Source organism: Eleginops maclovinus, chromosome 10 (genome assembly GCF_036324505.1).
Source record: "Eleginops maclovinus isolate JMC-PN-2008 ecotype Puerto Natales chromosome 10, JC_Emac_rtc_rv5, whole genome shotgun sequence".
In the NCBI taxonomy this organism is placed as follows: domain Eukaryota; kingdom Metazoa; phylum Chordata; class Actinopteri; order Perciformes; family Eleginopidae; genus Eleginops; species Eleginops maclovinus.
In genome coordinates this window covers 13,481,196-13,505,930 of record NC_086358.1, presented here as the reverse complement: position 1 = coordinate 13,505,930, position 24,735 = coordinate 13,481,196, and the positions used below count along the sequence as shown (strand labels likewise).

The 24,735-nt window shown below is 41.0% G+C and overlaps 1 protein-coding gene across 1 annotated transcript in view; it reads left to right on the top strand.

Annotated features, from left to right (window-relative positions):
* LOC134871361 (protoheme IX farnesyltransferase, mitochondrial) overlaps positions 1-24,151 on the top strand; it is a 34,409-nt gene extending 10,258 nt beyond the window's left edge. Inside the window, 4 exon segments of the mRNA XM_063894118.1 lie at positions 15,514-15,584; positions 19,923-20,155; positions 23,018-23,136; positions 23,138-24,151. Of these exon segments, the coding sequence (XP_063750188.1) occupies positions 15,514-15,584; positions 19,923-20,155; positions 23,018-23,136; positions 23,138-23,449 (735 nt within the window). The 3' untranslated portion in view covers positions 23,450-24,151.
* The last annotated feature ends 584 nt before the right edge of the window (positions 24,152-24,735 follow it).

The following is a 24,735-nucleotide window of genomic DNA, read 5'->3' as shown; positions in this document are numbered from 1 at the left end:
GGATATGCTGGTTTCCAATTGGGTCTTATATTTAATGGGTGTTTTTAATGTACTTTCCTTTTTTTTTTTTATTGGCTGCAACTGAAAACAGTTGTTTATCTTTTATCACTTTATTTTGATTTTGGCTAATTCTGTTCTTTAAACAAGTGAAATGTGTTAGAAACAGTTTAATAAAAAAACAAAAACTTACAGTTGTCTCATAATAGACTTATAAAATATATAAAACTATGAACTAAAGCTCAGTATTTAAAGACTGCAAAGTTAGACCTTGAATACCATAATATTGTACTATTTATAAGGACGTATCATTCTGAAATTAAAGTGTATTGGTTGTCATCCCCTGACAAGTAAATCAGAAATAGCAGTGCATCAAAGCAAGTTCTGGTTGTAAATATTTTATTGTTATTCCATGAAAATAGTGATGGTCCCCCACTTAAATTTTCCCCTTCCTCTTCATTGGGCACATAAGATAACTTTAGCTAGCCTCAACGATACAAAAGGCAATACTACAAATGGATTGGCACAGTCTTCGTTTTTGTTTACGTGTCTTAGAGAGTATTAAACGAGTACAAGATGTATAACATGTATTGCTTTAAAAACACTATCATTTGTACATACCATTATCACTACTATCTTTTTCTCTATCCTAGCTCACTCAAGTCTTTGCATACACACACAGGGAGTCCTTAATTCAAAAGAAGAGGAAACGTGGCTTCTAATTGGAGTTGTCCACAACATGTCGTCATCTTTTTTGAAGCGTACACTTATTACTCACACGCAAAGGTTTTCTCTGAGCTTTCAATGCCACAGCTTGTTTGGGAAAACACACGTCGCCACAATAGAGCTGCCGTGACCCGAGGGCTTGAACATGACTGACTGATGGGCAGGTGGAGCCACTCCTCTCCACCTCCCTGATTAGCCTTTAGTTTTTCACAAAACACTGTGATTATGGGCTTCAACAAGGCAACCTGCAGACACCTTTGAGACTTGAGTCACAGGTGTGGGGGGGGGAAACCACCCACCCACTTCAGCACTGTCTGGCACCAATGAACCTTTCTACACCTCACGCTGCATTTGGCAATGGCTGACCTCACACAAGCTGAGTAAATGTTGTTACATAAACTGGAACACTCCACTTGGTGTATTTTCTTCTCTCGTACTTGTTCATGCTTGCGGCAGTCGTTTCTGCAAGTTAAAAGTGGAGTGTGAATATTTACGGTAAACAGGTGAGGACCTTATATTTTAGAATTTGTCTTAGAAAAACGTTTCTTAACTACCTGTAGTGAAAGCCGCTTCTGTGGGTGCTGTCAGTGTCTGTGTCAGTTTCCTTAGACCATTCTGGACCTGCGCTCCCACTGAAACAGATAGAGGCATTTCAGCACCTCCAGCATGCATTGTGGAGGTATCAGTGAATGGAGACAGTCAGAGTAGAGGCCCCTGTGTGTCTAGAGGACAAACGGTTCTTCTGAGAGTACTTTCACAAAAACATTAAGGATCCCAAATCTTTGGAAAGCTCACTTTGATTTAAAGGGCTGTGATGCATGTATTAAGTATTGACCATCTTGCATTGCTTATTCCTTTTACATGTATTTTTCCTCACTGTTTGACTATGGATTTTGAGTGATGATCCCTGATAATCATAAACAGATTAATTGACTTCCATTATTTACTATTAATACAACACAAGTGACACATATTTAGAAGCATCTTGCATGGGTTTCCCTTTAACTTCATAGAAGTCAAACTGCTTCCATGTGCTAGATTTTAAGCCAAAGAGCACCAGTCTGACTGTATCGTGAACACAGAGCACATGTTTACCTCCGTTGCATTTCACCCTCCAATCTGTTGAGCCATAAGGAAAGTACCGCCTTACAAAACAGGTTACTAGCAATCCTAATGTGGAGCATTGGGTTTTACATTTCTGATCGTTGACTTCCGTGGAAATAGACGTCAAATCTCAAGAGTACACTGCGATGTATCTTAAGAAATAAATGTTTTCCTCGCACCCCTATTGCGTTGCTTCAGATGCACTCTTTTTAGAAATGTCCCTTACTGCTTCCCATCAATCCTTTGCAACTGCTGAACATTAGCAGACTGGGGCCAGAGGTTTGAATGCCTGTTCAGTAGATGTAATAACGCTGGGTATTGCCAACCATTACTCCAAATGGTTTTGGTTTAGTCCATCAGCTCAAAATTACCCATTATGAACCAAAAAGTATTATGACCAAAAAAGCAATGATGCAGAATGTCTTTTGTGAAGCTGATCCTAGGCAGATGAATACATACTGTGTTTTCATATGCGTCACAGATTTTAATGCAATGCAGTACCAGAGAGTAGAATAAAATGACCTGCCTTTGTTCCGCTGAGCTGAAAGCTAATATTTATTTGGCCTTATTCGGCTTTGTTGCTAAAGAGATAATTGCACATGAAATACATAAATGAACTAATAAACTTTCCTTGAGAGTATTTAACCTCCCAAAGCTTTTTTTTTTTTTTTTTTTGTAGCTAAACAATGAACAAATAGAAATGTTTATTCTGCAAGGCTGACGGAGTTAAAGCAGGAAAGGACTTGTATTAAGGGGCATCACGTTTATGTATTGGTTTACGATCTACCGTTTTTCCCCCCTGAAAACTTAAGTTTGCCCTCTATCTGAAGGTAACTTAGCCAAAGGCAAGTAGGAACACTCTTTGTAATGCTGAGATCCGTGGATAATTAACAAAAGCAGCCCTGTTTATGGCGTGCCCGTGAGCCAACACTGAATGCTAATTTGATTCAAACCGAGAAGCTTTTGGGGCAAGGGCATCTTTGCTGGAAAACAAAATGGTTACCGACATGCACCAAGTCTTTCCCTAAGCCTTGGGTGCGTCTCAAATTCTCCAAAACTCGGGTTTAAAAGTCAAGTGTAATTATTTAGCTGAAAATCACATGGTTTTGCTATAGAGCTCTACAATCTCTGGAGTATGTGACTGTCCTTTTCTTTAATACAACTGATTAAACGCTTAATGGCACATGTAGGGCAAATGGAATTTTCCATGGCTGAGAAAAGCATGTAAATGTTACTAGTGACTGTTAGTTAAACCTAGATTAGCATGTATGTGGTCTTTACGCATCTTATAAAGGAAAAAAAGTAAAGTGTTGTTGGTTATTTCCAATTATTTGACTGATTTATATACTTTTAGTCTCCATCGCTTTTGGTTCGTTAGTCTAAAAAAGTCAAATCTGAGCTCCTTTTGCTACACTATTGCAAAGTGCTGTTTATTGCCTTAGCATTATGAAGACAACCCATCTTGACCATGTACGCCCAGTAGTTTGAGAATTGCTTTCAGCTTGTGCTCTCATAACTTGAAATTATAAGAAGGGCTCTAGCCTGGTCTTCAATGACTGTTATTCAGACTGAATTTCCTGAATCTGAAGTGCCTTCCCAGTCCTCAATCCTTCATTATGTAATCACACAGCATGCGCTCAACAGTTGCAAAAAGCCATAGGTGATATTTAGCAGACAGAAACGGTAGTGTTTTGTACGCCTTTCCTCATAATAGTCACATTTTCAGGCAGAGATAGTCTAAGTCTAACTATTGTCACCATGTCAAGGCTGTTCAGTGTTGGAGCCAGAGGATGCATATATATAATGGTTTTGAAAGCTTTTCCATTATAATGTAGCAAAACGTTTACTGCAGTATATGAATCAATGTCAATATGTCATTGAAATGGTGATTTAATACATGGGAACTCTTGGAATCTAATCGGCTACAGCTTTTTAGAGGTAAACCAGCCACTGTATCACGTCCTGTTACTGGTGTAATCTACCCTTTAATGCATATGCATACAGGATAAAGGTGTGTATGAAACGGGTGCACCTGAGGTGATTAGATAAAGCACTGCCTGGACAGTATGCATGTTTCATTAAACATGCTCCAGGTAACAAGAGCAGATGGTACGGTCCGGCTTATCAAGACTGGAAAGGTAAAAGGACAGTCACTGCCCTACTTTTATTCAGTTTCAACTTATATTTGTTGAATATATTTGGGTGGCTTATCAAAACTCCCTTTATGTGCAGACTCCTGCCTTTTTGAACATCCCTTTTTAAAGTTTTCCAGCAATGCACATCCATTGCCCTTTTTAAATTGTTAGGCGGCACTACAGAGCGCAAACGGCTTAAGAAGTCTGCCTTTCTGTCTCTTCTTCTGATGCTCTAACAGCATGTTGTTCCACCTGTTCTCCTCCGCCCGCTCACCTGAGGAACACATCCTGCTGGGTTGGGTGTGGACCTTTTGTCTGCCTCTGTGTCACTGCGGAGGGTTAAAAGGATCTTCAGCGTTATGATGACATGGCAGTCTGCGAGACTCAGTCATGTAGTAACTGTTGATTACCGCTGACAGACCAAAGTGTGTGTCTGTGGGGGTGTGCAGACTGAACACACTTACTAACTCTGCTTCTGATGCCTGGCTCAACCTATCTACTCTTTATATGAGGCAGTGATTTTTTTGCTTTGCGGCTAACCCCACCTGAGGATCACAGAGGGATTGTAAAACCACACTCTTTTTATCTATATTTGTTTATGTCTGCTGCATAACATTACTTTACTCCTCTATGCGGAGCGTCTTAATTACTATTTTCTCCTACCTTTAAGCCAGCTTTTAGAAGCGCTGCTGCATTGTCAGCCCACAAACAAAGGTGACGCAGCTTTTGTAAGTGTGGCTATTTAACTTGACTCCGCTTTGAAGTGGCCTCTGTCATTAAGTCTGTGCTATTTTACAGTTACTCTCAGCCCCTTTTTGAGTCATAACTACTGAAAATAATCAGATTGGAGTCCACAAGTTTATTTGTAAGCTTTTTTTCTACAACCATCTTGGAATGATCTTGCGACGCCCGGTTGAGAGCCACTGTCCTTCACAAGTTCTGTCTAAAACTGCATACTTTGTTGTCCTCTTCATGAGCATATTTTACCGAGTGATAAAGCAGACCTTGTATAATTATTCAGGTCCAATTCATGTCGCACTCATCCTCTGTGGCATTATCTACCCGCCCACACACCTCCATCACAACAGCCATGAACATGAACACACAAAAAAGGGCCTTGAAAGGCAACACGTGTTTCACTCTGAACACCATTAATGTCACCATACAGTCATTTATACAAGCAGGAGGAAGTAACCACTGCCGCGTCCCCTTTCATTGTACACCCACACAACTGTAATCAGTTTGAGGATGATAGACATCGGGGTGCGTGCGTGCGTGCGTGTGTGTGTGTGTGTGTGTGTGTTACTTTGAAAGTCTTTGTTTCAGTTATCCAGATCCTGGGTATTAAAACATTTCCGCTGTGCAATTGTAGTGGTACTAGGGGAGGAGAAAGAGTGGGGGGGTCTTTCTTCTGCTTGTAGACCTTTTATCTGAATGCTTCTCTTGCAGTAATTGCCTATGAGGAGACAGGCCGGGTAAGGAAAGAGTGGCTCCAATTTCAACGGACAACCATTTTTAATGCCTCTTTACCACTTCCTGATATCTGTCTTGGTTACATCCTTTATACAATGTGCTGTACATGGATATATTTATTAATATACTTAGCATTAGGGAGGCAGAAAGAATCTTGCCTAGAAGCAAATGCTAGAATACTGACTCGTTGTCAGGCTCCTAGACCTTTAAAAATGTTTTTAAAAAAGTTTGAACTAGACTGCAAAAGTTACAGTTTCAGATATTTATATATATGCACATTTCTTTTAAATGAATAGCCTGACCTGCTATTATTTGTATAATATATTCATGTAGTGACCTGCTTATTCCAAATTGTTTGCCAATTTTCTTTCCTAAAATGAAACTAAACACAATCATTTTTTAAAACTTTCCTTTGAACTGTATTTCAATATTAAAACATTAAATAACATATATTTTCTTCAAACTGCAGCAACTACACCTTCTCTCTCAAACAAACCTCAAAATAATAGTGCTCCAGGTTATTAGACAAAGGCATTTCAACGGGAAATACATTGCAGTATCTCCCACTTTATCTCACATTTCCTGGCGGCTCAGCGGTTACTGGTGCCAAATTAATCAGTGCATATGCAATATTTGTTGAGAAGATTTCACTGTTGTCCTTCAGTTTTCTGTGATTTATTTAGAGTAAAGTAGTGTCTCTCCCCCGTTCAGACACACTTGAAGCTGGGTCACGCCACATCCTGACAGGAAGAGTTTCTGTTACATTCACAGGACAGATGGTTGACAGCTCACTTCTGGAACCCGTTGAGAAACTAACTGGTTGCCTTTCCACATGAGGGGAGAGTGAGAGTAGATGGTGCAGAGAATATTGCAGAGAGAAGGATGGGTCTCCGGGGTGGGCAAAGCTCTGGCAGTAGAGGAACTTCACACAGTCTCCTCCCATTTGTTCCAGCAAACAAGATTTCAACTCATGGATAAATTATTTACTCCTGCTTCTTTTTGCCACTATTTACTCGCTGTGCACTTGCCTTGAGTGTAGCATTTGTTCAACCTACATATTAAAATAGTTTGATATTTTCCTTTGTGTTTTGTGTCACTCACCAATGTGAAACTATAAAGAAGGAAGAAGAATATACCCTTAATCGTCCCACACAGGGAACATTTACATTCTACATTTGACCCATCCTAGTGTTAGGAGCAGGGGGCTGCCATTATGTATGGCGCCCGGGAAGAAGTGTAGGGAACGGTGCCTTGCTCAGGGACACCTCGGCAGCACTTGGTCTTTTGGGGATTTGAACCGTTGACCTTCTAGTGACCAAGCCAAGCCCTACAGAGTTCACCACCATCGCTCAGAAGTCTGCACATTGCAAAGATGTCTTAAAATAAGCTTATAGACTCAACCTCCACTCCTTTGTTTAGTTTTTTAACATAGTGACATCACTATGTAACAAACTCACGTTTCTATTGGTTAGCGCTCCAACATATTGTGTGTGATTGGCTAAGGGGCGGGACGTATCTAAGCGGTTGATCAATCGCAACAGCCGGTCAGCTAACCAATCAGGCAGGCGGTATGAGAGAAATTAAAGATTATTTTTTACATTGAAGCATGTAAACATGTCCCAATAGAAGCACAAAATACTAATGTCAACCTGAAAATGAGTAAAATAGAGCCACTTTAACTTTATATTTAATGACATCATATTATCCATACGGTTTTGTGCGATTTCAAAAATAATAATAACAAAATGCTAGCAAATGTGTGGTTTAATATAGGGGTGGTACCAATCACACTCCAATATTTACAAGGAAATGTATTTTTATAAATATAAGTGTTACTTCACCGCAGACCCCGTAGAGACAAAGCTACCAAAACAAAATGTCTTTGCACGTAGGGAGAATAATATAATCTTATTGGGCTTCATGTGTGTTATCAGATGTCTAGTTTACACAGCATGCTGGTGAGGAGAAAGGAAGAGAGAACAATGATCCTGATTGAACAACGTGAAGCCTGTCACTTTTTGTTCACTCTCTTGGACCTGCAGGATATTTCCAGGAGCAACCTGTGACCCATGTCCCAGCATGCTTACCAAAGGCCAGAGATTCAAATGGATAAAACTAACGAACAGAAAGGATAAAAATAAGTTTAGTCTTAGTAGACCTAGAGTATGGCAAAGGTACATAGATAATGCATTTCCGAGTTTGAGGGATGAAATGTTTGGTAATCCAATTAGATTTTCTCCTAATGGACCGGGTGTCTCGTATCAAATTTGGAGTTATTGCAATAAAATAAAACATTACCTGTAAAGGGCTAAATTGTCTTATTTGTTCTTTACTGAGGTAACAAATCCATGGAAAAACAAAAAAGGGAATTTAAAGAAATAATTCTAACATATAAGGTTATCTGCTAAGACTGTATTTGCCACATCACATGCAGATTCAATAAAAACAAAACATTTGATCACATCTTGAGCGGACACAATTGTAAAACCCTTGAGTATAGAATCAACTATTTAGATCAATTTAATGGATCTCCAAAATGTTTGTGTTTTTTTCTCAGAAGTGCGTATCCTCTTTTGAGACTTCTTTCATTTCAAATAGTGAGTTTACCCCAAAACAAGTTAAATATTTATAGTACGATTTATTGAATTGAACCCTTTGCGACCCTTCTTTTTACGATGCATATAGTCTTGACTGCCATCATGTCGTTTTCTTAACAATGTAGCTTATCAACAGCTTTTTTTAATGACAAGTTGACTTGTTTTATTGGTAGGTATTTGAACTTTATCCCAATTGTATATTCTATATCCCTAAAAGGTAAAGCTATGGATAAGTTGGAAAAACTTAGGCTACACAAGGAGTCCTTTACCTCAGTATGTGTCGTCTTCTGAGGCCCTCATTTTGATTTGAAAGGCTTGTTGAATGAACCCGTCCAGATGAAGGGGTGCATTTTGCCACGGGTCACTGCCGCAAATACAAATCTGTCAGAGGTGCTGATGGCTGCTGTCATGTGTGAGAACAGTGAGGGCCTTCATACGTATCCACTCCTTATCACTTCTTATTTCTATTGAACGCATTTTCACCAAGATTTTCAGGACCAACGGTGTCTGAACAGTACACACACACACACACACACACACACACACACACACACACACACACACACACACACACACACACACACACACACACACACATATATACATCTTCACACTCGTTCCAGTGTCCTTATCGTCAGACACAGCTGCGGAACAAAAATCTAAACACTCAAGTTCTCTCAAACATACACACCGTCATGCACATGCCTCTTTTTCAACTTCACCCCAACTGTCAAGATCCTGTCAGTCACATCCTCACAGTTATTTGCAAATGCCCAGCGATGGCGGAAAGGACTGTTTATGTCTGTTCAAACAAATGACCACACACACAATACATAGTCCTATGTATTGACCTTTTACTGATATGTTTTCCCACAGTATGCGGGAATGAATAGAAGGCAGTCAAGTGTGTGCAAAGTAATCAGGAACTGGAGTGAAAAGCCCTCATTAGTAAGAACGTTAACTTATCTCCCTCAGACTACAGATATGGCCCGCCAGCACTCCAACAAAGGAATTTATCTTGTTTGCACAGTCGATATGTTTACAGTAGAGGGGAAATGTTTGTGCCAGCCAGCATGGCCCAAACCACTTTATACAAATGAAGATTAATACTGACACTCAAAGTGGCAAATCGATGGATTTAAGGTTAGTTGACCATAAGTGGTAAGTGCACTTTCAGTGACTTTAAACAAACATACCTTCATATGAAAAATCTCTCCATAAGATCTTAAAGATTTGCTGCCAACCACCAAGAGTTTGGCTTGGATTCCAAGTCCTCCTTCACACTAGTACGCACTATGACCTGGTCACTACGTAGCGTGAAGGATGGACATAGGGATATGATCCAATACACAAGGCAGTCTACTGAACTACGGCATCACTTTTAAAAACTAGGAGCATATTCCCCCAGGTCTTAAAGCGCCAGTGAGTTAAAACTGTCGTCTCCAACGGACATAAATAGATTCCTACACCTTTAGTTGCGCTCTGCCTTTGATCAGAAGAGTTTTAAGAAAAATCCTCTACTTCTACCATGTCAAGCTTCATCTTTCTTTCCCCCCTGCTCCCTCCGTCTCTACACGGCCAGGCAATGTGGGTTTATCATGCCTCTGCTGCCCTAATCCTGCACGTATCTTCACAGAAAAAGGGGCAGAGGCAATGGTGGTTCGCTCAGCATTAATAAGCTGATTAACATGAGGACAGTTTAGCACTTCACTGTCCCGCACTCGGACCATCAATCAGGAGAGACGCTGTGCCAGGTGGAGCGCTGCCAACGGCTCTAAACAGATCATTGTAAAGAGAGGAAGACTCTCAGACTCCATCCACCGTTTGGTCTCACAGAGAAGTGCCGTCTTTACAGTTCTGCCTTGAAAAACAGCAATGTAGATTTACCTTGGTTAGTTGCTGCTTTTGAAAGTCTGAAGCAAAATATCTATTGATTCTGTACAGTACACAAACCGTAGTCACTCGCAGACATTAACATGCAGGCCTTTGCCAACAATTTACATGCACAAAAGCCTAAAACACCCTATAGGAAAGGAAAAACCCCAAAACACATAATGGGGCCCCTTAAAGCAATTTCTTTACTTTTAAAAATGATTCCCTTGAATCAAACTGTGCGAACGATTAGAGCTTTTCATGTCTAGTCACACCAGCAGATCCAGCCCTATCATTTCATCACATCAAAGGATCACAGAGGGCGAGGAACCCCGAAAAACATCTGCCAGCTGTCCTCATGCAGCATTCCAGACACAGACACATGTCTCCTGTTTTTATCTTTCACCTCCACCACAGATAGTGTAAACTAAATATTGCTAGGCTCTCCGTAACAGAAATGAAGTGATGGAGATGTCGTCAGTGCTGTTATTACTGGAGCTTTACTGCCAACATCCAGTTTCTAGGTTCATTTCTGTATGATGACCTGAATGTATTTTGTATTCACTCTATTTTTAGCAACCATATGGTCTTGCCTAGGTCATTTCACCTTCATGTTTTTAGCATAAGGGGTTCACGGTTAGGTGCACAAGTTAAACATATTTTAGCTTTTTTACATGTCGTCTCTCTTACGTGTTCTATATATATATATATTTTGTTTTACCTTTTTCCAGATCAAAAACCTTAAACTGACACGCACGCAGGTTCATGCTAACAGTTTAAAGTACTTTGGAGGTGTTTTACAGGTTCTTCAGGGGTAGCAGTATAAAATCAAAGCATTGTTCACATAGCTCCAAGACTGTTCGTTTGACTCTGGAGACATCAGAAACATTTGAGGCAGAACAGTCCCACTGCTACCATAAAGACAGCTCAACATGACCTTAATGGCAGCGTTTCTTAGTGTTGTTACTAGTCAGGTTGCGTGGCTCGTCTGTTTTGTTCCATTTCTTTTCTTTCATTTGACATCAAATCGTTCTGCCAGAAGCATTGAATTGACTTCTGAGGAAAGCTTAATCTATGTAAATCTTTGACTGCTTGTTTGTCAAGTGCTTGATCAGAGACAGTTCACCGTTGCTGTTGAAGAGGGGCTTTGAGAGCTCTCGTGCTCTTTTGAGCAGAGTTGGCACTCATCAGGGGCACCACCCTCACCCTCACCCCCACCCCTGCGGATGTTTGAGTGTGCCATTCAACTCCAGTGTGCAAACAGGTGACGTTCTGACAGGTGATGATTTGGTCCTATTGTTGTGTTTAGCCCGTGCACCTGGGTTTCTGTCGGCAGAGCGAGAGAGACGTGCTGTTTAGGCCAGCTGATGTTCCTGTGAGCCAAAGCCAAACAGCTGCTCTGCTGTGTGTGTTCCTGTGTTGAGGCACACTCCGGACTCTCCAGTAAACACAACAAATGTGTAGTTACCGTGTCGCTCCTCTCAGAACTTCTCTGCACTTCCTATTGTTGTTTTAGCTACAGTTAGGTGTGGGGTTTTCATTGTATTCTATAAACTACTGACAACATCTCTCTTTGTTGGAATTCAACTGCCACTGGAATGGCTGCCATACAGGTAGAGATAAAGATTTAACAAAAATGTGGAGTGGTCTCTTCATTTTTTCCGGAGCTGTATATGCACACTTTAAAGTAAGTAAAGAAGAGTAATAGTTTTTATTAAATGTGTTTAAATGGATCAACTTTAATGATGGCAAGCAAACATCTATAATCATTTTATTGCCAGGCACGTTCACACCAGGGGTGTCCAAACTAAGGCCCTCAGCAAATTCTAAAAGTGTAATGGAATATATCTTGAAACTTGTGCTTGTCTTATTATGTACTTCTTAAATATGTATGTGAAGATATACTACACAGTAGCATTCATGTTAGTAAGCCCACTTTTCAAATACATTCCGTAATTTAAAGTGAAAACATTTTTAACAAATCTTAGTTGAGTAAAAAAGCCCAATAACTTATTTGCTTAACAAGCTTGAAATAGAGCTTTCATCTTTCTCCTTATTATAAGCAATCTGAGGCTTCTGTGCTCAGGGATGAGCTGCCAACTAAATAAATTCAACTCCATGGGAAGCTGTGATGTAAGCTGTTTCAAGCATCAAGTATCAAGCATAATTTACTTACATTTGTCAGATTGTACTTACTTATAACTTAGATTATGAGGCAATATTGTTATATCAGTTGTAAAAGAAGATAAAACGTATAACAATTATGAAAATAGAAACATCTAACAAATAAAAAAAACACTAATCAACCTTAAAGAGAATAAATACTGAAACCGCCAAATATAAATATACAAAACAAAACTAGTTGAAGGAATATATGACACATGGCTTGAGAGTTGGGATAGGAGCTCCTTGCAATTATTCAATTTTTTATATTTCCATTTGTATAATGAGTATTTATATGATGTGTCGTCACAAAAAGTATAAATCTGTCAAATCCTCAGTCTTGTTTAATCTTCTTAATGTTCAGTGGTTATACAAGCCAATTTCATAAAGTTTTTACACTTTTTCTCGAAATTACACAAACCCTTAATGTGTCGCCATAAATCATATCATGACACAAAGCCAAGTTGTCCTCCATAGATTCTACACAAGGAAGAAAGGAAATGCCTGCCTGTTATCAATTGAGCCCTGGTGGTTGGCGGAGGCTCACGTTCTGTCTTTGATAGCTCGGAGGATCTGGCAACCGTATACGCCCCCGCTCCTCTGCTTCTCACTTTGGTCTCGCCTGTTTTCCATCCTCATCTGGTGGATAATTGTCCCTACAGTTGTGTGTGTGTGTGTGTGTGTTCATAATTGATAGCAGCAGCCAGACTCTCCATAACTTCCGGTTCCGTCCCCCAGCTGCCTCTGTGTACATGAAGGTCGCTTTAGTCAGATATATCATGGTCTGTCAGTGAGCTTTAGGAGCAGACACATTGGGTTACAGACAAACAAACAACTGTCTGATTGCAAGGACATTGTGCATGTGTCATCACAATGAAAACTAAACTCAAGCATTGGTATATTGTAAAATATACACTGACACTCCTCTCTTTTATTATTCGATACAAAATACTATTTTTTTATTTCATTTTAAACTTTTGTTTTAATTCAAATTTACAAACAAAGCAACATTTATATTTATTTGGGGCTTTTGCAAACTTTTAAAATGTGCATCTGTATTATAAAGTTAAAACAAAAATCTCTAATTTCTTTACATTTTTTGTAGTCTTTGTTGATATAATGTAAATGTTGTTATTAATTATCATACTTACCATTTAATATTGTAGTATTTTATTACAATTTGATGATAATACCATTGAGTAATGCATTGTTAATGTACATACGTCAGCAGAGCCCTACTGGAGATGCTTGAGCCTGATGCTTTATGCTATAAACTCCAAATGTTTTGACAGCTAGTGAAGTTACCTCGACTCATTGCAGGTGAAGACGTGTCAATTTAAAACATTTAACAGACCTACCTGTAGCAACGCACGTGCATGTACACAAAAACACAAATGGCCTAATTATGAGTGCCCTCACTGTAACACATGGCAGCGCCGGGCGGAAATAATGACACGGGCTGAGAGGGCCGCTGATGCAAACCAGATGAGGCACTCCGACTTAAAAGGCAAAGAGGGAGGAACGAGAGCAGAGCTGGACTAACTGTGAAATGACAGCGGCAAACGCAGTAGGGGGGTGGGGGCTGAGTGACATTCTTATTAAATCATCCGAATAAACACGCAGCATCTTCACTCTGAACTTGTGTTTAGACATCCTTTGGACACTCTTCAAATTCTGTAATTGTTCCTTTAATTACCTTACAGGTGCCTTTATACGCCTGTGGGGCACAATACAAAGGGAACACTTTTTTTTTTTACTTATGGGATGATGTTATTAAACTAAATGGATCCTTTTATGTGAGCGTTGCTGCGGGGAGTTTGGCCCCGGGCTGGCCCCCGAGGCCTGCTGCAGCACCGCTCTGCTCTGGCCACAATGTGCATTTTTCTCTCATGCGGCCCCTGACCTCTTGACGCATTTCCTGACCCAGGAAATAGAATTAACACCTCAGCCCGGGCCTCGGGGTCCCACAGCCACGTACACAGCTGTCCGTTCACTCGGTCCAGTCCAGTCAGAGTCCGGCTAGCTAAGTGCTAACACTAAAACTGAGCCAAAAGGCAGAAAAGGGAAGAAAGTTTATTGTTTTTGGTGCGTATGGGAAGAGCTTATTTTACTGCTACCTTTGAATTTATTTGGGAGCTTGGAGGGTTTAAGTGCCACCTCAATAAAAACATTAACTGAACCAAATGAGGAGATGTGTTTACCAACTGTGGACTATCAAAGGCTCGGTTTGTCATATTGCACATACTAATGTATCTCTTTAAAATATGTTTGAAATGTGAAATGATGGCTGTACTTTCTCGCTGTTATCGACTTCTGGCAAGGAATCCAACCCAGAAAAGGGCAACATGAAATGCAAAGACGGAGTAGGTTGGAAGTATTTATCCCACTCTGCTCTGAGAGGTTCAGTGTCCCTCTGAAAACCACATCTAAAAGAGCACATTTCTACTAAAGATGTTTGATCTTTCCGTTGCTGATTCATATTTAGATCCTAACTCCAAGCCTCAGTCACCCTTAATGGTGCAGCCCTCTCCATAATGTTCGTTATAAATAAAAATCTATACATGCATTGCCATTCCACCCAAGGTTTTTCAATAATATTGTGGCTTTCCGATGTCACGAGCGCAGTAAATCTGGAGACTTGGGTTGAAGAAGAGAAAAGTGGATTATCTGTTTATTACATATTTTATGCGGGCCATATTTCCATAGAGATGGTTCTCGATACTCCGTACTCCTAAGTGCTTTATCTGTTTTCTTCATTAGTCAAAGGCTCTCTTATGCGGGCGAGCAAACACACGCTCGCACACACTCACTCGCACACACACAGATTAGCTAGTTCCTGCGTTTAAGCACCCCATGTGTTTGCATTTTAGTCACACATTGCCAATCTCATGGGAGCACTTTGAAGCATACTCCTCCAGAGCAGATCATAAAACAGGAGTATAAGTAGTTTTTCACATAGTTGTGTCCCAGAGCAACCCCACCCTCCCCCAACCCACACCTCGGTCTCCACCTTCCACCTCCATCCGTTGACTCTCTACGTGCAGGGCGAGCCTCTGCTACAACCGGCTCCCCTCACATTGTTCCTCTCCAGATGTTGCAAAGAACTCGCACAGGCAGCCCCGGCGGAAGTCCTGTGATCGTTATAAAGTTGATTTACATTTCTGTGGACGTTAACACGGCCGACATCGGAAGGAAATGCATCATTTATCACAGCGGCTGCTTTTCTTCCATTCACACCTTTTATCCATGTTTGCATCTGCAGAATGATTGCGCTATAAATCTTTGCTGTATTGTTACTCAGCTAAAAAAAAAGGTAGAATTTAGACATAAATGCAGTGTAACAACCAAAGCAACCCAGCTGCCTGAAGTAGTTCATATTCTGTGTGTCCATCAGTGTCTATGTGTGGGTCTCTGTCATTAACCCACATGTATTTCTGTCTCCGCAGTACTTCGAGGTGCCCTTCGACTCCAACATGAATCGTACCAAGAACCGTCCGCTCGTCAGAGGACAAGTCAGGTACAGTTTGTCCTTATTGAAGAGACCTAGCCTTCTGTGTGCTACATTCTGCTAAACATCCCCATCTGCACTTTTGATTACTTCAAGAGAGTGAGTCAAGTAGAGGAAGAGAGCATGAGTTGGACTTCAGTATGGAGTCAACACTGCATGACAGCCACTAAGCCCCCAGCCTCATTTATTTTTGTATTAATACACAAGGCTGCTCCTGTTTCCTTCCTCTCTGACTTTATCTTTTTCTAGGTTTGCTGAGGGACACTTTTCCGGGGGCTTGTTATGTTGATGGATCATTTTCTGGCTATGTTCGGCTGACCACACCTTTTTATAGAAACAGTAGCACCGAGCACACAGTCCTTATTTTTGTTTGTTTCTCCTTTAGCTGAGTCAAGGTGCTAAATCAGACAAGTAGCTGTGTATGTAGAGTAGCAGCAGCCACAGAGCGTAACTGGCAATTACAACCCTCTGCTGTACTCCTCCACTGTCAGGTGTAATGCAAGCTTATGATCAGGTTGGGAAGGAGGAGGGTAGAGGCGGAGGTTAGGCTGTAGTTACCTGACACCTTAACTTTTGCTTCCTCCGCAGTTGAGATGTCTGATAACCTCTGTATTATTGCTCAGTGAACTGCATTTATGCCCATGCTCTTCTACTGTATGACTGGATAGGCTGTCTTTCCTTTCTCTTTTGGAGGCTTCCACCCTCAAGCAGCAGGCAGACAAAGAAATGCACTGATGCAGAAAACCAAAAAACCAACCACATGTCCTCCTCACCTATTGTCAGTGCCAGGAAACTGCCTTTATTGCATTGAAATCGTACAGGGATGGAGCTTTATCCCTCATTTTTATTCAGGAAGAACCAAAGCAAACAACCTGTTTACACAAGAGGATAAAACTTGGGAAATCAATATAACTTGAGGGACTCACTGGAAAATGCTTGTTTGGTTCTGAGTTATATAATTACATTATAGAAACTACAGGACAAATAAACCCTAAACCCTCATATGACAGATTTCCTATTGATTTATTGATTTATTTGTATTATTATTGTAATTAATATGAATTAATTTGAAGGTTATTTTTTATACTTTTTTTATTTCAAAGACGTAAAATAATTCAAATACATAAGGACAAGGACAATGCACACACATATTACAAACAGAACAGGACAATAACATGAGGGGTTGGGGGGGTTAAGGGGGTTACAGTGTCAGTTTGATTTTACGCATGCACATGGCGTTGTATTAACATGATTTACTTCATAACATGGATATACCTTCATGATTAATAAATAAACAAATGTATATATTTATTTTTTCTCTGGTTTCACTTTTTACATATTTTTCTGAATATTTAAAATTCATTTTTTAATGTGTATCATTGCAACTGTGTATTTATATATTTGTATAGACATATTTCAAATATGAAATTCAACAAATGTAGGATATTTATGTGTGACCAGGAGTGTAGGGAAGATGTACTGATTGTTGTCTGACATTAACCCATGTACCTAAGGAGTGAAAAAATACATTCATCAAAATAGGACAATCTTAACAGTCCTGTCCACATGAAGCTAACGAGTACAAGCTGAAAGTCACTGTTTTCTCCAGATGTGTGCAGCATCATAGTCCAGCTGTGACTGAAACAGCCTGTTGGTACTACAACTGCACCCTGACCCACAGCTCTTCCCAGTCTCAGGAATTCTCCTTTGACACGCTGTTTAAAAGTGAACCCTCATGCTGTTGAGCTGCTGATTGAAGATGCTCTCTCACTATCTAAACACATCCTCTCCCCTGGCTTTTAGCCGGTCGCTGACCAGAGGAGGTGTGTTTCTGAGACGCAGAGATTGTGTAGAGACAGCGAGCATATGGGAGGCCGGAGTGTCCTGTCAAACAATCCACCAGTAGGCTGCATTTTACACATTTCCCATATTGTCTTGAAGGCTTTCAAACACAAAGATGTCCCTCCTCTACATCTGTCCTCCTGCGGAAATCTGTCTGCCAGAGTGATGTGAGCATCAGCAATACTTTGACCTCTCATGTCTAGACTATAGTCGAGTCTCATCTTCCCCACCTTTCATTGTTCTTCTGTAGAATGCGGATGACAGTCCCCCAGCCTTTGTAGTGGCTTCGCAGAGTCTGAGGCATCCACATGTGGTGATGCTGAAGAGCTGTCAGCTGGGCAGGAGAAGGAAGACAGAATATGAGCTTTAGTTTCATCAAGGTGGTTACTCACAGTGCAGCTTTTCAGCCTGGAGACAGTTTTGATTTGGGCTGCTCTGCACCAGCAAATAGAGTTTGCTTTGTTAAATTAACTTGACTACCACTTTACATTATGTACAAAAAAGAACAAAAAACGTGTTTGATTATTTTGCGAGACAGCATTGGGAATGCTAGAATAATGCACAGGAAAGATATTATATATTTTTTGCTGCTTTATGTACAGCTTGTTGATTGTTGTTTTCTTGTTATGCTGCATCAGAATTGCCCTTTTGAGACAATAAAGCTTTTTGAATTAAATTAAACTTATATTTCAAGTGGAGTTGATGGCGAAACATGTATAGCAACTGTTAAAGGCATACTCTGCATATATTCTCTTCATTTTACTTTCTTGTGCCTCTACTTTGATGTGCTTTATGGTTCAAAAAGGTCTTTATTTTTCTCATGCTGCCTGTGCTGCAGCACCTCTTTTCACCCTCTGTCTGAAACCAGAGCCCAGTCTGCTCTGATTTGTTCGCTGGCCGGCTCCGTTGTGATTGGTCAACCGCTTAGAGATGTCCCGCTCCATAGCCTATCCGGTACAAAGTACTCCAATGGACAGAACTGTAGGATTTTAGCCTTTGCAGACCATTTACATGCACACAAACCTATACCTAACACAATACAGGAAAGGGAAAACCCCCAAAGCAGAATAGGGCCTCTTTAATGTTACAGTGTGCTTGAAGTTGTTTTATCATTCAGTTAATTTTGTTCTTATTCCAGAACCACGTCAGCTGAAGTCCACTTCATTATTATTCATGCACAGTTTAGCATCTTCAACAGAACTAGCTTGTCTTTGCCTTTTCTGCAGAAGTTGCAGCATAAGCTTAGCAAGCCATACCTTTAAAAAAAAATGGTCATCCACTTCTGTTTTTGCACAGAGCACAAGATAACTCTTGCAGGATTAGCCTTTTTCTAGTCTTCTCAGTCTTTAAACTCAATATTGGCTCCTCTCTGGCTGTCAATACTTTAAAATATCTGGCTATTTTTGTGGAAATAAACATAGTAAAACGTGGGCGAAAGGTTTCAGTGATCTGTAGTCTGTTCTCAGTTGGCACCAGTCCCGGAAGTGTTTTGTAGGCAAAGGCTTACAGATTTAGAAAGATCAGAATAGTTGTTTTCCACAGTTTACTTTCCCTCTCCGACCACTTGAATATAAAACACGTGACTCGCGTTAAAAGTGGAATCATCCTGTTTCTTTAAGGTAACATTTAAATCCCTTATGTTTTACTTTTGGATCCCTGGCCTTGGTTGTGGTGTAACCAGACGTCCACATCTCTGGCTCTCTGTTGACTTTCCCCACCTGACGTTATGACTGCGGCTGTGACGGACTGTAAGCAGAGGACAGTAAAAGCAGCTCAAACCATGTGATGAAACCCCCCCCCCCACCCCTCAACTGCCCCCCATGGAGCCAGCCTGCATGTCCCCACCTCAGCCCACATAAAACAGACATAACACCACTAATCACATTAATGTAGCCATCTCCCACCAAAATAAAAGCCCTGTTTGCTTTTTGAAGAAACGCGCCTGCTTTCGGTCAAGATTTTAATCTACCCTCTCTTTAATTTATGGAGCATTTACTGGTGAATTTGAACCAGACCTCGCCATCACTGCTTTCAATAAAAGACGAGGGGAGGAGGAGGAGGAGGAAGTCTTCATCCGGCTAAAAGCCTGAGCCGCCGTGGTTTTCCTTCAGCTAGTTTTGATCTCTGGCGTGTGCACATGCTCTTCATCTTGCGGGGCTACTTTTATCCCTGACAAACTCTTATCAGATGAGCTTCCTCTAAGCCTCCCGTTTTGAGACTCAGCCATGCAGGGCTGCTGACGGTTAGTGTGTGGCCCCCATGGGTCTCAGTGTGTGTTGACATGTGGCGCTATCATTGTCTTATCTTGTGTCTGCACAAGCCCACTAAACGTTATCATCCTATAGTTCTCGTGGTGGTGTCAGGCTTTTGTTGCGTTTTATTTTAAAAAATCATCTTGAAACTCGTGTTTTTAATTTGGCATTTTTATTTTTCTTGCAGATTTCCTTCCAAATGTAACTTTCTCTCCCTCTGTTTCTCTCTCTTTTTGTCCCTTCCTTACATCAGCCCCCTCCACGCGGTGTCCTTTGCTCTGGCCTGTGGAATTCCCGGAGTGGCCCTGCTCACGCTGGCCGTAAACCCTCTGACGGGCTTCCTGGGGGCCCTCAACATCTTCCTCTACACCTGTTGCTACACACCGCTCAAGAGGCTCAGCATCAGCAACACCTGGGTGGGAGCGGTGGTGGGAGCCTTACCCCCCGCCATGGGCTGGACGGCTGCTACAGGATGTCTGGGGCAAGGTACGAAATATTAAGATATCTTCTACCTGAAGTCGTTTCACAAGCACAGATGCAAGACAAGCACTGCATCGAACCTCCTCAAATATGTAACTAAATAAATCTTTGACTTTCTGCCTTTTGATGGGACAGTAAGCTATTTGAAAACCTGTTGGGATGTACCGGTCAATTACAGTCAGGTCCAAGTTGTGTATTATTGAGAATCTGCCACGAGTACAGATTCAGCACAGTGCGGACTTCACAGTAAAGTTCTTAAAGTCAATCTCAAATATATACTAGATAATGTAATAGATCCTCATCACATTATAAATGAACAGAGGTGGGAGAAGTACTCAGATCTTGTACTTAAAGTTAAAGTAGAAGTACCAGAGTGTAGGAAAAGTCCTGCAGTCAAAATGTTACTCAAATAAAAGTATTAGCATCAAAGTATACTTAAAGTACCAAAAGTAAAAGTACTCATTCTGCAGATTGGTCCATTGCAGAATAATATATATGATATGTTTTATAATTATAGATCATTAAAGTGTTCTCAAAGCTGGTAAAGGTGCAGCTAGTGTAATTACTTTGTATACTGCAGGGTAAAATGTGAATACTCCAGGTGTAACCAAAGTCTGATTCAAGTGTTGATTATATTTCACATCATTAATCCAAATCTGTAAAGTAACTAATGGTATTAAATGTAAGAAGTAAAAGTACACCACTAACCTCTGAATCGTAGTGGGGTAGAAGTACAAAGTAGCATAAAACGGAAATACTCAAGTAAAGTGCAAGTACTTAAAAATTGTACTCAAGTACAGTATTTGAGTAAATGTACTTAGTTACTTCCCACCTCTGTAAATGAGTCATGTTGCCATTGTGATTGTGGTTGGTCATGCTCTCCAAAAGCACCAGGCTCTCACACTGAGCTGAAACGAAAACAAATACACAGCAATTAGGTAAAGAACAAATCTGGATGTTTTTCTGTCATTTATGGTGTGGTGTTTCACCCCCCCCCCCCCCGATCTTACACACACACACACACACACACACACGCACACACACCCTGGCATATTGGACAATTTCAACAGCTATTTGAAAAGTCCTGACTGTTTGGCAAAAATGTTCTGTTTGAGATAAAAGAAGTTATTTGAAATAATGATATTAATTGATGAATTAATAATTCATGCTTTAGTTACAGGCCTAGTTAAATCCCTTTGCAGTGTTTTCCTGTAGGGAGCTGGCTGGGTGACTGCTCTTCTCTGGATCCTCAGGATCCCCTGATCTCATAAAGCTTTATTTACAAACGGCCCAGAATCCCTGCAGCGCTCATAGTGCTCTTGTTCCTGGGGAGTTTGAATGCCCTTATTGTAAGTCTTTTTGCACAAAAGCAGCTGCCAAATGAATGTAACATTAGGTTAGCAAAGGGACGCAGACTTTGGGGGGGCTTAAGCAGCTTGTTTGGGGGACACATTCAGTGTTCTGTTATGGCAACTGCGTGATTTGTGTTTCATCGTGTTGCCACCATTTCCCTTACGCAAGTTTATATTAATGCTCCAAATATTTGGATGGCTCTTTCAACGTAATGTTTAATGAATTTAATTGTTTTCATATCTAATGAATGTGGTTCTTTTTCCATTCAAGTACTTATAATTCCCTAACAATCCAAGCCTGTACTGTGGCTCAGAGTGAATGAGATGAAATTGCTCTTTGAATTAACCGGTCTTATAAACAGTATTACGCCTAATGTTCTCTGAATGTCCCCTCAAAGCAGAGTCCACTATCAGCATCAAACCCAATCATAATACTGTTTTCAGACCGGTGTTAACATGTTTCCTGAAAGCAAGACAAAAGTAAACCAGTATTAGACGCTCTCTATTTGTGTGTCATGTTGTTTCACTGAGATTAGTACTTGTCAGTCTGTTTGTCGCACTCACGCAAAGTGAAACACAATATCCTGAAAAACAAAGTGTGTGCTTGCTGTCAGTCTATACAGGTGTTCTTCGTTTTAGACTAAATGTAACACATATGATTTCATAACTGGGTAATGCTTTCAAGAACAGCTAGTAGTAGGAATAGTCGGCACACACACAAAATAACAGATATATACTTCTTGCCTCGGAGGGAAAACATTCACAGATTTAGAACTGGCTATAGTCATTAAGGCTGCACAAAGCATCATTAAATGAACATAATGACAGCATTATTGATGTTTGTGGAAAACTCTGCTTCATATTAAGTCAAAAGCTTCCTTAACTAATATCCAGCTACTATGGGGGGGGGGTTAGGGTTATTAAGGAATGTAGCTACTGCTGTGAGGAGCAGAAGGAGAAATAATACAGAAAACGCTGCATTTTCCTGAAGAAAAACCTTATTTTACGGCTGATTTGATTTGTCCATTAGCAGGATTACAGCACAATGTTAACGTAAAAAGCAGCGCTCTCTCTATGTACATTTTAAATGACATTTTCTTTGTCCATAAAGTCATATAGCACTGCGTTTTCCACAAAATAATGATAGAAATGTGGCCATAGTGCAGCACTAATAGTCATTAACCAACGCAGCGTTTTATCCGCATCATTCACTCTGTGGTTATGACTCGCAAAACATAGCGGTCTGATTATTATGGTTTTTATTTTTAAATGTATTGGTAACCTCTGGCTAAAAATGCATCTTCTAAATATTTTATATTTTAGTAATACTAAAGAAAGTTTTGTGCTGAGCTGTTTGTGGTGTGACACTGTTCAAATACTTCATCATCAATCAATCACACCCAAAATCCGAACATAAAACATGTATTTCCGGCTGATGTTTGGCATGCTGAACACATTACAGTCCCCCAGTTTCCCCTCCCTCATTCTTGTATTTCTCCCTCTGTCTCCCCCCCAGGTGCTTTGTTGATGGGTGGTTTCCTGTACTGCTGGCAGTTCCCTCACTTCAACGCCCTCAGCTGGAACTTAAGGGAGGACTACTCCCGCGGCGGCTACCGCATGATGTCCGTCACCCACCCCTGGCATGTGCAAGCGTGTGGCCCTGCGCCACAGCCTGGGGCTCATCGGCCTCTCCACCTTAGCGCCGGTGCTGGACGTCACCACCTGGACCTTCCCCGTTATCTCCCTTCCCATCAACCTGTACATCAGCTACCTGGCCTTCCGCTTCTACCGCAAGGGCGACCGCAGCAGCGCCCGTAAGCTGTTCTTCTGCAGCCTGTGGCACCTGCCCATGCTGCTGCTGTTGGCGTTCACGTGCAAGAAGCCCCGGAGGGATCCGGAGGAGCCAGCACCACCTGCAGCTTCTTTAGCCCTCGCTCTGCAAAGCTAACTGGCTTCCTAAACACTTCCTAGACCTCTGAGAGCTTTTATTTTTACTGAGACGCTGCCTCAGTGTCTTTAACCACTCGTGCTCTGAGGGGTCTGCATAATGGACGCATTATTTTATCCGTGTGCTTTAAGGTGTTCACTGCAGATCAGGAAATGAGCTGGAAATGATTTGGATCAAAAATATCTGATTTACAGAAAACACACATCAGGTTGTTGTCATTTCAATGTGTGTGTGTACTGTATATATTCTGTATTTATTAATATTGGGGCCTTGCTGTTCCTCTCCATGTTGTACATGACTGATGTTAAATTTCTAGTACAGTGACTGTAAATCGCTCCTATGGATCCACACAGGGTTCACTGTCTGCTTTGCATGAATGCAAAATAGAAGAAGAGGATATTTAAAGGACATGAAGACATCGTGGTGATCACAAGATTTCTGTTGGAGTTTTCAGTCAATGTTTAAAAATAGGATGAATATAAACTATATGAAGCAGCTATGACAATGCACCTGATAACTATTCATTGTTTTCACTTCCTGCTCCTTCTTTGAGATGCCTCTTTGTATTTTGCTTCTCAGCAAAAGCACTGACGCGTCTTCATTTTCTGTCATTATGGTTTGATTAAAAAACGAAGGGAAAATATAACCCCTGTACCAAACACAAGGGTAATGTTCTCTTACAATAAATGCCTCATGATTGTTGTTCTATCTTTTGTCATCATTCCACTTCATTTAAATCTTGTAAATTGTGTACCTGAAGTCGAGGCCTTGTACACCACGCCTTGTTAGGTGGTGCTGACTCCACATAATGTATGGATTTAAGTTTCAATTACAGCCTTAGTGGATATGCTACAAAATCACCATCCCTCCAATGAGCTCTATTTAGCAGGCCACCTCTGCACCTGTCAGTCAGCATGTGCTCCCCTTCCGCCCTTTACCCCTAGTTTTGGTATTCGGTTACAATTCCATCACCGCACTCGGAGAAACGAGCGTCCCCTTCCCCTCGCTGCCATCCTCCCTCCATAAAAGGGGGCTGTGGGATTTAGCCAAGGCCGGGAGACCTGAAACGGCTCGACATCCTCGTAAAGTGTCCGACCGGATACAGAGTTTCATATCAGAGGGTGGGAGGGGAGCGATCGAGCCAGCTGTTACAGTTAAGAGAAAAGTGGGGACAACACACACACACACAACCAACCTGTGTGCGTATTGAATATCAACCTCCAGCGCTCAGGGTGACGGCCTGTCATGGTTTACAATGTCCGCTCTTATAGATGTGGAGAGCTGCT